At 36.3% G+C, this 15,432-nt stretch overlaps 2 protein-coding genes across 6 annotated transcripts in view; one reads left to right on the forward strand and one right to left on the reverse strand.

The window, feature by feature from the left end:
- The window catches only part of Abce1 (ATP binding cassette subfamily E member 1), a 29,853-nt gene extending 19,738 nt beyond the window's left edge, over nt 1-10,115 (reverse strand). The window contains exons 1-4 of the mRNA XM_076863826.1: nt 9,981-10,115; nt 3,777-3,910; nt 2,160-2,245; nt 438-535 (exon numbers count right to left, since the gene is read on the reverse strand). Coding sequence (XP_076719941.1) covers nt 438-535; nt 2,160-2,245; nt 3,777-3,879 — 287 coding nt within the window. The 5' untranslated portion in view covers nt 3,880-3,910; nt 9,981-10,115. The remainder of the gene's footprint in view (nt 1-437; nt 536-2,159; nt 2,246-3,776; nt 3,911-9,980) is intronic.
- The window catches only part of Anapc10 (anaphase promoting complex subunit 10), a 78,544-nt gene continuing 72,960 nt past the window's right edge, over nt 9,849-15,432 (forward strand). Inside the window, exons 1-2 of one of the 5 annotated variants that reach the window (XM_076863828.2) lie at nt 9,849-9,946; nt 11,290-11,416. In XM_076863828.2, coding sequence (XP_076719943.1) covers nt 11,302-11,416 — 115 coding nt within the window. In that variant the 5' untranslated portion in view covers nt 9,849-9,946; nt 11,290-11,301. Of the gene's footprint in view, nt 9,947-10,137; nt 10,326-10,381; nt 10,467-11,289; nt 11,417-15,432 lie in introns of those variants that run through there. The other 4 variants (XM_076863830.1, XM_076863831.1, XM_076863827.1 and 1 more) reach the window with 4 other exon arrangements.

Consider the following 15,432-nt stretch of genomic DNA (forward strand, 5'->3'; position numbering starts at 1 on the left):
AGATTAAAAATAAAACTAAGGGCAAGTTCCCTTAGAAGTTATTTTGGGGATAAAGTTATTATGAACAACAGTCATTCTCAACCTGGTTGTATATCAGAATTACCTAGGACTTCAGAATTACCTAGGACTTCGTCAGTCCCTACATCAATAGATAATAATGTAGTTTGATTGGGTGGAAACCTGGGCATTAGCAGTTGTTTCAAAGTCCCAGGATTTAATTCTAATACTAACCAGAATGAACCGTTGACATACATATACACACATGTATCTACATATATACAAAATACAATTTTGTACAATGCTATAATATTCTCTTCCCCTTTGATGGATGGTCAATATCAGTTTTCCCCCTAATTTTGTTATTTCTCTAGAAATTCTAAATGTTATTTTATTCTTAAATTGACTGAGTTAAAGAAGAATGCTAACATGAAATATACCTGTGAAGTTTGAAGGCATTGGCACAATATCGATGTGTTGTTTCTTTTTCCAAGTTGCTTGGTAAGTTGACAATTGATAAGGCGCCAAAGGGGCATTTCTGGTTAAAAAAAAAAAATTAATTTTGTATTAATTTGTAGAAAAATACATGAAGAAATGGATTATTTTTATAAGCATTCTTCCAAAGATGGGAATTTTACAAGAATGTGAATTTATTTTTTCATTTCCTTTTCTTATTTGCTTAAAAATTAAGTTGTGCTTGGCTCAGTGGTGCATGCCTGGAATCCCAGCTACTCAGGAGGCTGAGGCAAGAGGATATCAAATTCAAAGCCTGCCTCAGCAACTCAGCAAGGCCCTAAGCAACTTAGTAAGAGCTTGTCTCAAAATAAAAAAGGCTGGGGGTGTTCAGGGTTAAGCAACCCTAGGTTCAATCCTTAGTGCATGTGTGCATACACACATATACAAAGTGGTAAGGTGGCCAGAAAAATTTCACAGAATAGAGGCACATACCCGCCCCCCCCCCGCAAAAGCATTTATTTTCTAATAAAGTAACCACCATCTCTAGATAAAACTTTTAATTCTTTTTAAGTTATATTTTTCTACCAGTGGAGTAACTTTTATTTATAAAATGTCTAAATGCATATAAAATGCTTATAGGTTGCAAATGATTTAAACTTCTCTAATGTTACAAGGAAAGATACCACCATTATTTATAAGATGAATTATTAGTATCTTATTGTTCAGAAGTATATAGTATCTTTCTACCCCCATACAGATTCATTTCATTAGTATGTTTTTAGCCACTCAAATGCCATTTCCAAAATTTTGAAATCTCATTTTCTTAAAGCAGAAAATGAAACAAAACAAAAAACAATAGAACAGATGATACTATATTGTTCAAAATAGACTCCCAGCACCTTGGGCACAGGCACATATCTTTAATAAAAAGACTAGTAAATATATGCTAAGGGGAATGTTTCCTGCAAAACAAGAGAAAATGTTTACAGGTATCTAGGAAAGTTTTCTGGATACTTAACTGAGGCTTCAGAAACCAAAGTAAAATATACCTATGATTTATTTGAACAATTTATAGGGTGGTATCCACACTCTGGTGAAGTTTCTTTTTGTATTACCTATAAATAAAAATATCTAAATTAAGACTTTATACACTGAGTCCTACCTTCCTTTTATGAACTAAATATGGAAATTCACTATTCAGAATCAAAAGTTTAATTAAATTATTCAATGCAACAAACACTAGTTGAGCTTTTAAAAAATTACACAATTGGGTAAACCCCACAGAAGTGTGTGTCAAATACAGTAGAAGCAGCACTTAAGGATTAAATTTAAAAATTTTGGCTGTGTGTATTTCTACTTAAAAGCGGTGAATTTAACATTAATACAGACTTGTTTTTTATATTTCCAAAAGATTCTAGCAGAGACATGCTGGATAAAGTATATTTCATAAAAAGGCAAATAAAGAGACACAAACTTGGGTTGAAAATGGCTTTACAAAGTTATGTGGGGGTAAGGAGATATTTCAAATCAGTAGTTTAAAACATCAATTTTAAAAAGCGATATCCTCAGTGATAAGAATACTACATTCCTAAATTAGTATTTTTTATTCTTTTGATTCTTTAGAAGTAGTTATAAAGTAGTCAGAATTTTCATAGTTCACTTTAGGGCTAAAGATGTGATACACTAAATAAAATACTATCACTTACCTTAATACAAATACCACAACCAATACAAAGAGTTTCAGAAATCCATGCTATTTTGCTCTGGGGAGTAACCTCTATGCATAATTTTCCTGGTAAAGAAAAAAAGTAAGTCATTTTCCCTTATGTTCTATGATTTTCTAATCATCTTTACTTAGGCAATTTTGGTTCCAAATTTCCATAGAGAAGCAAATTTCAAAAACAAAGACTACACAAAGAAATATATTTGAAATACTGTCTTACATCAGTGTTCTGTGGGGGTAAATTTCTAAATTCAATTTCTAAGTTTATTAATTACACAAATATTCCTGTCAGATATTAGGGAGATGACTCTAATATATTTTGTTTTATTTACTACTGGAGAAGAAAATATGCTACCAAAAGTACAACAAACCCTGAACCTTTTTAAGCTGACTGACCTGAATCTTTTCTTTTTTTAAAAAATATTCTTTTAGTTGTAGATGAACACAATACATTTATTTCATTTGTTTTTATTTTTATGTGGTGCTGGGGATTGAACTCAGTGCCGCATGCATACTAGGCAAGCGCTTTACCACTGACCCAGCCCCCTGACCTGAATCTTTTATGTAGTCAAGGATACTATAGGTAGGGATGAAATGTTAACTAGATCAGTTAAAAGCAAAAAAGCTATGCACAGGTAAATATATACATAATACACAGGTGAAATTAAACACAATATTAGGGATATTAACAATGAAATTTTTGTATGCATGGAACATAGTAATAGATGACATCTAAATTTTCTCTCTTTTTTGTTATTGGGGACCGAACACAGGCTCCAACACTGAGATGTTTGCCATTCCTTTTTATTCTTTTTATTTTGATACTGGATCTCACTAAGTTGCTCAGGCTGGCTTTGAACTTGTGATCCTTGTGACTCCACCTCTAGAAGAGGTGGGTTTATAAGTGTGTGCCACTGAATACAGCTTAAATTTTCTTTTTAAGATTCAGTAAGTCTAGACTTCACTAGTACAAAGTATCGATCACATAATATATCCTTTCTAAAGACTACCAACAATTTGTGAGCTTTGAATTGTTAAATTTATTTAATCTTGATATACAGCAAAACTTCATAAATAGTCATTGCTATTATTTTTGTTTGTTTTTTAAAGATGAGAATACAGTAAAATAGAAAGTTAGTTTTTGGTAATCCTCACGACTTAAAAGTAATCACAGAATTTTGTAGAAGAGTAAAAATTGTAGTAATCTCTAGTTTTACTTCACATTTAGTAAACAAACGGCTATTTTTTTTTTAAACAGGGTCATTTATTCATAAGCAATAAAAGACATTTAGAACAAACTATGAATCTCATCTTCATAGTTTAGAAACTAGTGGGGGTAACAAAGGATAAGCTAAAGCCCATTAAAAAAACCATCAAACCAGTTTATTTTCTTTCAGGACCTTTTTTTATTTTTATTTTTATTTTTTTTAAATATTTTTATTAGTTGTTCATGGGTCTTTATTTTATTTACTTATTTATATGTGGTGCTGAGGATTGAACCCAGTGCCTCGCACATGCTAGACAAACGCTCTACCACTGAGCCACAACCCCAGCCCCATCAGGACCTTTTTTAAATCCATAAGTGATTTACCCGACTTACCCATTCGAACCACAGGACAACTTTTTTTGCACTCCTGTCGACATTTCTTAGGTTTACACTTGTCATGGTTAACAATAGCAATTCTTGTTAATTTGTCTGCCATAATTGTAACAAAGTAAGAATATCCAGCTCTTCTGTTAAAAAAAATTAACAAAATTATGGCAAATTCAACACATTTAGGTAAGAATATTCATGGGCATAAAAAGTAGACAGGAGGACACAAAAAATCATTATATGATTAACTGGCAAACAAAGAGAATTTTTAAAAATAGTAAAAAGTTTCTAGTAAAGTTGTGAAAACCAATTTTATATACATACCTTAATCAGAAGATTTATATAAGGAAAGAAAAACACACAGCACTTAAAATAGCAATAAAAAAGAAAACACCTAGAACAATATATGAGAACTTTCAAAATCACTAAATGACAAGATCTAACCAAGTAAAATAAACTGCTATCTCAGTTTTTACAATACAGAACAGCCAATACTAGCCATCTGAATTCTCCCTATATTTACACATTTCAACCAATTTCATGAAACAAACAAAAAAATCCCAAAACCAACCAGACAAACCAAATCTAAACTTCTTATGGAAAAAAACAAAGAAGTGATAACAGACTTGAAAGTTGAAGAAGAGAAAGAATGGGGAAACTTCCATTTCAAAAACAATTATAAGGTCTCAGTAATTAATACTGATGCCAGTGTGATTAGAGACCAATCAAATGGGAAGACCAGATATGAGAACTAATATACATGATAAAGATGCCTGCTCTTCCCTACCCCAAACCAATTATGAATATTTCATGTCTTATCCAACTGACTATAATAGATATTATTGATGAAAACAGAATATAGTTATTAAGGCCATGATCATCATGCTGATCAACTGGGAACTTGCAATATGGCTAATATTTGGACTTTACGCTAACAGCAATGAAATCAACTATATGTATATGCTGTGCTTATTTTAAGGCTTTTATAAGTCTTCATGTGTAATAGCTATAGAGCATTAAGATCAAAGTGAACTGAAAATTCTTTTATATAATACTGGAATGAATCCCATAACCTCAATTTCAAACCTCATTAGTTATACATAATAACTACAATGCACTAATAAAAAAATTTTATGGTACTGGGCTTAGTGCACAGACATTAATTTTCTCAGAATGGTGATGAAGATAGATTATTCCAAAAAGTACCTTCATATTCCAGTTTATTCCAATATGTAATGAAGAAACCTGAAGCAAAAAAGACTATCCATTAAAGATATTGTGTTGTTTTTTTCTGTGATCCTCTAACCTGATCTTTTTTCATAGACTGCTTCCCTTTTGCACACCTTTCAAATCTTTCTCACACCCACCAATATGATTAGGTTTGGAGAGGAACAAGAGATCTAGTTCTTCAATGTTCCCAGACTATGGTCTCTTTTTTCCTAAAAACAGTAAGTTTGATCTCTCAAATCATCCAAGTGCTTTTTTTTAGTCATTAATTTTCATTTGCTCATAGATGATATTCTATTAATTGCATATCATCTCAGTTGTTAACTCCTCTCTTCCAATAATGTCTTCTACCTTACCATAGCCACTCATTATTCCCTGGACCTCATCATTACAAGTAACTACAATCCATCCATAACCTCAATTTCAAACACTTCATTCTCCAACCACCACTCCTATAGTTCACCCATCTAATACATAACAATCCAACAACTCTGATTCCTCTCTCCTCCAAACATACTATCTCTTGATCTGCCACATTCCCACTACACCACAGTTATCTTTATTTCCCTTCAAACTCAGCTAAAATTACACCATCAATCATTTATACCCTCAACCACAATCTTGGTTAAATCCATTTCTTCATCTGCATGGAGCCAGAAATGGGGAGGAAAAAAAAACAACAAAAAACCCAAAGCCTGCTGACTGGCTTCCCTTTAAATTCATCATCTCAAATTGACCCTCATGCCATTAACGAGCAATCACACTATACTGGTCCCTCATTATCCATGGAGGACTGCTTTCAGGTTCTCCTTGCCCCAGTGTACAGCAAAACCTGATGAAGTGCAAGTCCTTATATAAAGGCGTGTACTATTTGTATATAACCTGTGTACATCTCTTGTATATTACAAATCATCTCTGGATAACTTAAAATACCTAATACAATGTAAATGCTATGTAAATTGTTGTTATACTTTTTTCTGTTTGGGGAACAATGACAAGAAAAAAGACTGCACATATCCAGTACAGATGTAATTAAAAATTTTTTCAAATATTTTTGGTTGAATACAGAACCTGAAGACACAGAACACCCAGACATGGAGGACCAATTGTATGTTATTTCCCTAGCTAAGTCTATTTGTACACAGAATACAGTCCCCAAAAAGAATGTTCATTAAATTCTCCCTCCTGTCTTTCACATCAGTTATTCTCTTTACTGGCTCATGCTCATCAACACTGCAGCATTCTGTTATCTTGTTACCATCATCTCCCATTATTTTACCTCTCCTTCTTTAAGGTTACCTGAAAGAACTTCCTATACTCAATGTCTTAAACTTCTCTTCACGCGTTTTTCTCTGGAATCCACTCCAGGCTTTAGAGCCCACTGCTTCATTAAGCAACTTATCATGCCATCTTTGTTCACATGGCTAAATCAAATGGTTAATTATCAAACCTTAACTGATCTGACCAAAATATTGCATCTGACATAAATTATGACTTTTTCTTACTAGATTGAACACTTCTTGATGTGGTTGTAAAATACAATACTAATCTGGGTCTATTATTTTCCTGGTAACCCCCTTCCTTTTCCTTAACGTCTCTAAATGTTGAGAGTGTTCTAAGACTCATTTCTATCTATATTCATTCCCCAAGATGTTCTATTCTTGTTTCATGTTTTAAAATCCCACTTTTATCCTAAATTTCTATTTCTAGTCAGGATATCTTCCCCAAACCCAAATCTTGAACGTCTACCTGATTACAAGACCTCCTCCTCAGTTGGGAGATCCAGCAGCATCTCCCCAACTGAGCTACTGCAATCCTCATTAAAATCCTCTTTTTTAGCAGCCTTACTATTCTGATAAATGGTAACTTATCTCCCATTTACTCAGGTCAAAATCCCTTGTCATCTTTGTTTTCTATGCAACAAAAACTAACCCTACTGAATTTACCTTTAAAATATATCCAGATCTGGCCACTTCTCACAATTTTTATAAGCCATCAACACCATCTCTTACCTGCATTACTCAAATAGCTTCTGATCAGACCTCCTTCCTTTCACCTTTTCCTCCTACTCTAACCCTCAACAGTTCATTCTCAGTTCAGGAACCAGAGTAATCCTTTCAAAGAGTAAGTCAAATTGTATTACTCCTCTACTTAAAAAGGGTTCAGTGGCTTCCCTTCTCAGCCTGAATAAAAGTGAAGTCCTTAAAATAATCATCAAGATGCTTATCAGCTTCTGTGAACTTTCTGATCTTCAACTGTTCTAGCTCTTGTTCAATGGGTTCCAGCCATATTGGCTCCTTATTGTTCCTAGCACACACCAGACATGTTCTTGCTTTAGGGTCTTGGCACTTTGTTCTTTCTGCCTGTAAAGCTCTTATCCCTAGAGAGCTACATAGCTCAGTTCTCAAGTCTTTACTGTTTCTTAGGACATCTCCAAAAAATATATCCAGCTGCCTTCTGGTATTTTTTTGGGTACTGGGTATTGAACAAAGAAGCACTTAACCACTGAACTACATCCCCAGCCCTTTTTAAATTTTGAGACAGACTCACTAGTTAATTAGGGCCTCACTAAGTTCCTAGGCTGGCTTTGAACTTGTGATCCTCCTGCCTCAGCTTCCAGAGCTGCTAGGATTACAGGCATGCATCACCACTCCAGGCCACCTAGCTGCCTTTTTAACCCTCTTTTTTTTTTCTCCTTAGCTCTATTATATGACATGCTATCTTACCTAGTGTATATATATTGTATAAATGCATATGTGGTTCTCTCTATATTCTCCCTCTCTCCACATGCATTTTTCTCCTCTCTAAATAGAATGTACTACATCATCAAGAGGAAAGGGATTTTTGTTTGTTCCAGTGACTGGACCAGTGCCTACACAAAATGGAAATTCAAACATTTCTGTTGAATGAATGAGAAAATTAATTTAAAGACAGTGATTTTCTTCTAGATTGTAACAACTTCCAAAATCCTGCATGCCACCAATATTTTATGGTGACAGTTGTTCACTAAACTATATACTGAGAAAAAAAGAACCTCCCTCCAAAAACTAAGTAGGCATATAATAAACACAGCTATGCTAGCCAACCAGTTCACTAGTCTAAAAACCCACCCAGGCCCTGAAAAGTTAGAAGAAATTAAATGACTAATTCTATGATAAAAGCAGTAGTAATTCAACTACAAAACCCCCATTATCCTGAAAAATGACAAATTCTTAAGAACTAAAGATTTTTTAGTAAGCTATTAAAATAAAACTGAACATCATGTGTTCCAATTTAAATATTGAATGCCTTTCTATGAATTAGCTGGTGAATAAATTCACCCCCAGGGGATAAATCTTTTATCATAAAATTGCTCCAATTTTATTTTTATTAAGTTATTAAAATGTTTTCATTTAATTTTTCAAACTATTTTTGAAAACCAAAAGACATGCTTACAGAAGAATATAAACATGTCAGAGGTATCGAATAGATGGATTTGTATAAAAATAGAGGTAAGTTATAATGCACTTAAGAAAAACATTTTCACAATTGTTAATCAACTATGTGAACACTATTAGGTCAATTTTTCTGTTACTTTCAAGACTTAGGGAAAAGGAATTCCCTATGTTCTTTTTCAGTAGGAAAGATCTGGCAGAATAAAGTTTGGTGGGGAAGATTATAGTATATGACTGAAGAGAATAAAAAGGGATTTTAAAATATCTTTCAAATCTGAATGAAGACAGACTATTCAAAATAGGTGCTCAAAAAGGTGACCTTGCTGTCATTCTTCCAATAAGGAGAAAAAAAAAAGTGAGGCATTTGCAGTCTAAAATCAAATTCATTATAATGCTGTTTGAAAGCATTTAAAAGATTGTTGTTAACTTATGATGGTTGAGTTCATGTGCAATATTCCAACCGATGCTTACTGTAGACTATTAGTTATATAAAATACTTATAAGAATTCTTTTTGAAGTATGAGAGAACCAAGTTTTTAATTAAAAAATGACCCACAAAAACCTTTTGGTTCAACTACAGATAAAAACCTTTTGTTATACCGAAAGCATTGTCACGTATTTGGTACTGAATGAATATTCTCAGCATACAGGACAAATGATTGCAAGGTATATGCCACTACCATAACTGTCTTTTTAGCAGTCCCTTGGAAGACAGGGTAAAAGCAACAAAAAGTTGTTTTGACAGTTATTCCTTAGTTATCGATTTTGCCACTTAAAAAAAGAAGAAAAAGGAAAAAAAATAATTATGTAGTTCATGGGTTGTGGGAATTTGGCCAGCATTCATTGCCAGCAAATACGTATTGAGTACCATCCTTGAACTCAAGGAATTTAAGATATGAAAAAGTGAAAAACGGAAAGTACCTTCCCCCCCAAACTATAGGCCTTCAACTGGGAAATTACATGAGATAACCCCAATCATAGCCAAGTACACGTCGCTCTATGATAAAAGCGGAGCGACGTTAGTCCATAATTTCTGGGAAGCTGGGAGTGGACCTAGTATTCGACTTCATGGCGGCAAGATGCCATGACTCATTCCACAATCACCAAACGGCAGAAAGAAAGCCACAGCTTCCCACAGCCAAATGTCATATGTGACGATACAGCCGTTTTACTGTGAGGGGATACTGCAAGTTCTGAAGGTGCCTTCCTCTCCAGAAGGGTCAGCTGCAGGGTAGGAGCAGGGAAAATAGCGAGCGGAGGCGGCGGAGGTTGGATCTCCGAGGCGACGGCATGAAGGACCACTCTCCAAGCCGCTGGCTGGGGTGGACAAGAGCATCAGAGAGCCAGGACTGCTGGAGCGGAAGTGCTCCGCGCCCCCGGCTACCGGCGCCACCCGCGCTCAGGCGGTTCCAGCTGTCCCGCGGCAGCCACGCGCTGCTGCTGTCCCCAGCCGTCACCCAAGGCCTAAACACAGGCTCTGGGAACGTCGCGTCTTTCCTAAGAGGCAGAAGTCAGGTAAAGGCCAAACCCCTCCCACCTACTCACGTACCTGGAGAAAGCGATCCCCTTGTGGTGGGGAGTGCACAGGCCAAGACAGCTTTTGCCTTCACGTCTCAGCCAGACAGCGTGTTCCTGCGGCCACCGGCCAAAATGGCGGTGCCTAGCCGCCGCCTCGCGTAAGCCATAAGGACGTAGTACGCGTGCGCGACAGAGCGCGGGGCGGAGCCCTGGAGGTGGGTTAGGAGAGATGATGGTATGTGATGTCATAGGGCTGCGACCCCTGTCCTAAGTCGTCGTTGGGGAAGCCAGGCTGTCGGTAGAAGTGGAGTGGGAGTGGCGTGGGTCTCTTGCCGGCCCTGAGAGCCTCAGTTGTGGCAAACCAAGTCTGGAAGCTGTAAGTGCGTGGGCTTTTCCCCAGCGTAGAGAACTGTCCTGGCGTTAGCAGATGCGTCCTCCTCAATCTCAATGTTTAATCGCGGTCTCCTCCAGGCTGGTGGGCCAGGTGTGCAGGAGCTCTAATCATTCGGTCATTCTGGTACGCCAGAAGTGTCAAGCCGCTCCTATAGGCTAGTCCCCACGGCGCTCGCGATGGTGTACTTGTCTTGGCTCCAGTTTCCTCTGAATTGTGTGCTAGGTTCTTCCAGGGCAGAGACCCAGTCTTCTCCGAGCTCTGTGTTTTAGCCACTTGGTGGCGTCCATCCAACTCAGTTGTGTCCCAATGTACAAATGGGCTTTTAATTTTTTTCTTTTTTCCTTTTCTTATTTTCCCCTTCTTTCTCTTTTATTAAGATGGTGGCCATTCAGCTTGTAGTGATGGCTACAGGTTTAGCTTATGAATGAACTTATTCAACCATTTATTCGTTCAATACATTACTCATTGAGTTTTTAAGTCTCAGGCCTTAGTTTACAGTCCATTGTCTCTGCCGCCTACCGCTTCCACTGTCATCATTATTATTTTGCGGTGTTGGGTACTGAATCCAGAGCATTGTGCATGCTAGACAAGTACTGTACCCCTGCCGCCTTCGACTTCTTGCCATGATGTAATGAGTAATTATTAATGTGTGGTGGTATTGGAACAACTTAAGATCTAATGGGAGATGGTAAAGATTTTTTGGACTTGTTTAGCGTTCATAATAATGTTCAGTAGCAGTAACTGCACAGCCAGAGCAGTTTTATGTACTCTTCAGTGTCCAAGAAGTATTTTTTCACATTTGTATAGATTTGCTAAGATTAACAAAAGATATGAAAGATGAAGGGGTATTTGAGTGATTCATTTTGCTATTAAATTTTAATTTTTACCTTTTTCAGAAAGATGCTCAGGTCCTGGTATAATGTGTGTATTCTTTGTTTCTACATAGAATATTTAAAAAATGACCACACCAAACAAAACACCTCCTGGTGCAGATCCTAAGCAGCTGGAAAGGACTGGAACAGTAAGGGAAATTGGGTCACAAGCTGTTTGGTCACTCTCATCTTGCAAACCAGGTAAAATAAAACCAAAAAGCTGTTGACAGTAGTTAACTTACAATAATATCATTGTACACTGGATTAAGTTGAGTATTCTTTTTGTTTAGATGCTTTTTTAAAATTCTAATGATTGAGTTTTATTACATATTTTTGTTCAACTGCTTTTAGTCATATGTATTAACTGTGTATTTAACTAGAGGTCATAAGGTCTCTTCTTTATTCTCTCCATCTCTACTATGATTTCATTGTTATTTACTTAACATTATTTGTTTGCAGTTCTCCTAGATAGATAGATGCAGTTCTCCTAGATAGGATAAATGAGTGACACAGTTTTGGAGTGATTACATACCTTAAAGAATTCCTTTTAGCCTAGGTTTGGATGGACGTCTTGGGTAGCAGTTCTTTTCTCTTAATGTGTTAATGCTATTTTCTTATCCTTTTTTGCCATATTACAGGTAATAAGACTTATAACTGTCTCCTGTTTTCTAAGTAACTTTGTTTTTTCTGGAAGCATCTTAGATTTTTCTCTTTATTCTTGTAATTCAACACTTGCCAGAATGTGGCAGGGCAGGCTATGTATTTATCTTCCCTCATCTATCTAACCAACAATTGGATAGGTATTTTCAATCTGCAGATTCAAGATAAGAGAAATTTCTTTAAGTTGAGGAACTTAAATTATAATTTTTTTAAACAAGATATACTGATATATACCTATAATCCCATCTACTTGGGAGGCTGAGACAGGAGGATCACAAGTTCAGGACCAGCCTTGGCAATTTAGTGAGACTGTGTCTCAAAAAATAAAAAGTGGTATAGTTGTCAAATTCCCCTGGATTAATCCCCAGTACCCCTCCCTCCACACAAAATATCTGTATACATGAATACGTGTATGTGCGTGCGCGCGCGCGCGCGTGTGCTCACACACACACACACACACACACACACAATCTAGTAGTTTGGTAGCTATTCTTCTTTCAGAAATTTTTATTACTTACACATTAATAAGACTTCTGTATCCATCCTCTCATGCAAGCATCTCTGCCCTTGAGGTTCTCTTCTCTTTTTATGAGTAGTTTATTGAGGTATAATTCACATAAAGTAAAATTCACCCCTTTTACGTATACAGGTCTCTGAATTTTAACAAAAATATGTGTCATTAAGTCAAATATAGAACATTTTTGACATTCTAAAGGTTTCCTCAAGCCCCTTTTGTACTCATTCTTCTGCCTCTCAACTTAGCCCCTGAAAATTTCTGACCTGTTTTGGATTCCTTTGATTTTACCCTTTCCAAAATGCCATTATGAATATAACCATATATTATATAGCCTTTGGGTCTGGCTTTTTTCACTTAACATAATGCCATTGTGAGTTTTGCTATTGCATATAACAGTAGTTTGTTCCTTGTTTTAGTCATTTTTTTGTTTTTGTTTGTTTGTTTTTTGCTGTGACCCAAAGAACTGACAAGAATGGCATAGAGGAGGCAATATTTATTTGGTGTTCATAGCTTCAGAGATCTTAGTTTATAGACTGCTGACTCTTTAACTCTGGGTCCCAAGTGAGGCAGAACATCAGGGCAGAAGTGTGTGGTGGAGTAATGCAGCTCAGAACATGGCAACAGGAAGTAGAGAGAGCTGTGCTTACCAGGAACAAAATATAAATCTCAAAGGCACACCCCCAAATGACCTGCCTCCTCCAGTCACATCTTATCTGCCTATAGTTTCCACTCTATTAATCCATTAGAGGATTAATCCACTGATCAGGTTAGACCTCACGTAATTTAATCATTTCACCTCTGAACCTTATTGCATTATTTCACACATGAGCTTTTGGGATATATCATATATCCAAACCATAATATTCCTTTCCATTGATGATTATTATTCCACTATACAAATATACTGCATTCTAAAAAATTTGCTCAAGCACCTTTGTAGTCATTCTTCTGCCTCTCACCTCAGCCCCTAAAAATTTCTGATCTGTTTTAGATTCCTTTGATTTTGCCTTACTAGTTAATAGATAAGGGTTAAAGGAACCAGCTTCCAAAATGGTCCTTGGTGATGCCTTCTGATAATCATGTCCTCTCTAGGCCCCTTTCACATTTAATCAGGGTCTCTGGAACGAGCAGAATATGGCAAAAGTGACAGTATGTGATTTCTGAGACTAGGTCCTAAAAAAGCGTTAATACCTCTGCCTAGCTCTTGTTTGGATCTCTCGTTAATGGGGTGCAAACTAGCTGCCATTTTTCTTTTTTTTCCTGTTACAATTTATTTGTTCTTTTTAGATATCATGAAATTAGATTGTATTTTGACATACATACACAGAGTGTATGTACATATAGTACACTTCTATAGAGTTATATATAGTATAACTTTCTATTCTTGTGGTTGCACATAATGTAGAGTTACACTGGTTGTGTATTCATATGTGAACATAGGGAAGTTATGTCGATTCATTCTAATCTCTCCTATTCCTATCCGCATTCCCTTCCCTTCATTTCCCTTTGTCTAATCCAATGAACTTCTATACGCCCCCATTGTCTTGTGTGTTAGCATCCACATATCAGAGCAGCCTTTGTATTTTTGGGATTGGTTTATTTCTCTTAGCATGATAGTCTCCAGTTCCATCCATTTACCAGCAAATGCCATAATTTCATTTTTCTTTATGGCTGAATAATACTCTATTGTGTATGTGTTCCACATTTTCTTTATCCATTCATCTGTTGAAGGCACCTAGGTTGATTCCATAGCTTAGCTATTGTGAATTGAGCTGATGTGGCTGAATCCTATAGTATGCTGATTTTAAGTCCTTTGGATATAAACCTAGGAGTGGGATGACTGGGTCAAATGGTGGTTCCATTCCAAGTTTTCTGAGGAATGTCCATACTGCTTTCTAGAGTGGTTTCACCAGTTTGCAGTCCCAGCAGCAATGTATGAGTGTACCTTTTCCCCCTCATCCTCACCAACATTTATGGTCACTTGTATTCTTGATAATTGCCATTCTGACTGAAGTGACATGAAATCTCAGGTAGTTTTGATTTGCATTTCCTTAATTGCTAGAGATGTTGAACATTTTTTCATATTTGTTGACTGTATTTCTTCTTCTGTGAAGTGTCTGTTCATTCCTTAGCCCGTTTGTTGACTGGATCATTTGTTTTTTTGGTATTAAGTTTTTTTGAGTTCTTTGTATATCCTGAAGATTAGTGCTTTATCTAAGGTGCACGTGTTAAAGATTTTCTCCTATTCTGCAGGCTCTCTGGTCATATTCTTGATTATTTCCTTTGCTGTGAAGAAGGTTTTTTGTTTGATACCATCCCATTTATTGACTCTTGATTTTTTCTTGCACTTTTGGAGATTTGTTGAGGAATTTGGTTCCTAAGCCAACGACATGGAGATTTGGGCCTACATTTTCTTCTAGTAGGTACAGGGTCTCTGATCTAATGCCTGGGTCCTTGATCCACTTTGAGTTTTGTGCAGGGTGAGAAGTTGGGGTTTAATTTAGTTTGCTATGTATGTTTTTCATTGTTCCGAACACCTTTTGTTGAGGAAGCTATCTTTTCACCAATGTATGTTTATTGTGCTTTTGTTTAGTCTGAGATAATTGTGTTTTTGTGGAATTATCTTTGTGTCTTCTATGTACCATTGGTCTTCATATCAGTTTTGGTGCCAATACCATGCTGTTTTTGTTATTTTAGCTCTATAATATAATTCAAGGAGTGGTATTGTGATGTGTCGTACTTCACTTTTCTTGCTAAGAATTTCAGCTGCCATTTTTTGAGGAAACATGGTCCTATGGAGAGGTTGGTTTGGCAAGGAACCATGGCCTGTTGTCAACAACCATCTTCAACCTACATGAGCAAACCATCCTCAGTCAAGCCTTCAGATAACTGCTTCTGTAGAGATTCAGTTTGACATGACTATTGCCATCTTAATTGTAATCCCCCTGAACAATCTTTATCAATTTTCCCTGCATGGTTTCCTAGTATTACAGCTTGGGCTCTGGTGCCATCAGTAACAGGAATGTGCCTATTAACCATG

This window comes from Callospermophilus lateralis, chromosome 8, assembly GCF_048772815.1.
Source record: "Callospermophilus lateralis isolate mCalLat2 chromosome 8, mCalLat2.hap1, whole genome shotgun sequence".
NCBI classification, from domain to species: domain Eukaryota; kingdom Metazoa; phylum Chordata; class Mammalia; order Rodentia; family Sciuridae; genus Callospermophilus; species Callospermophilus lateralis.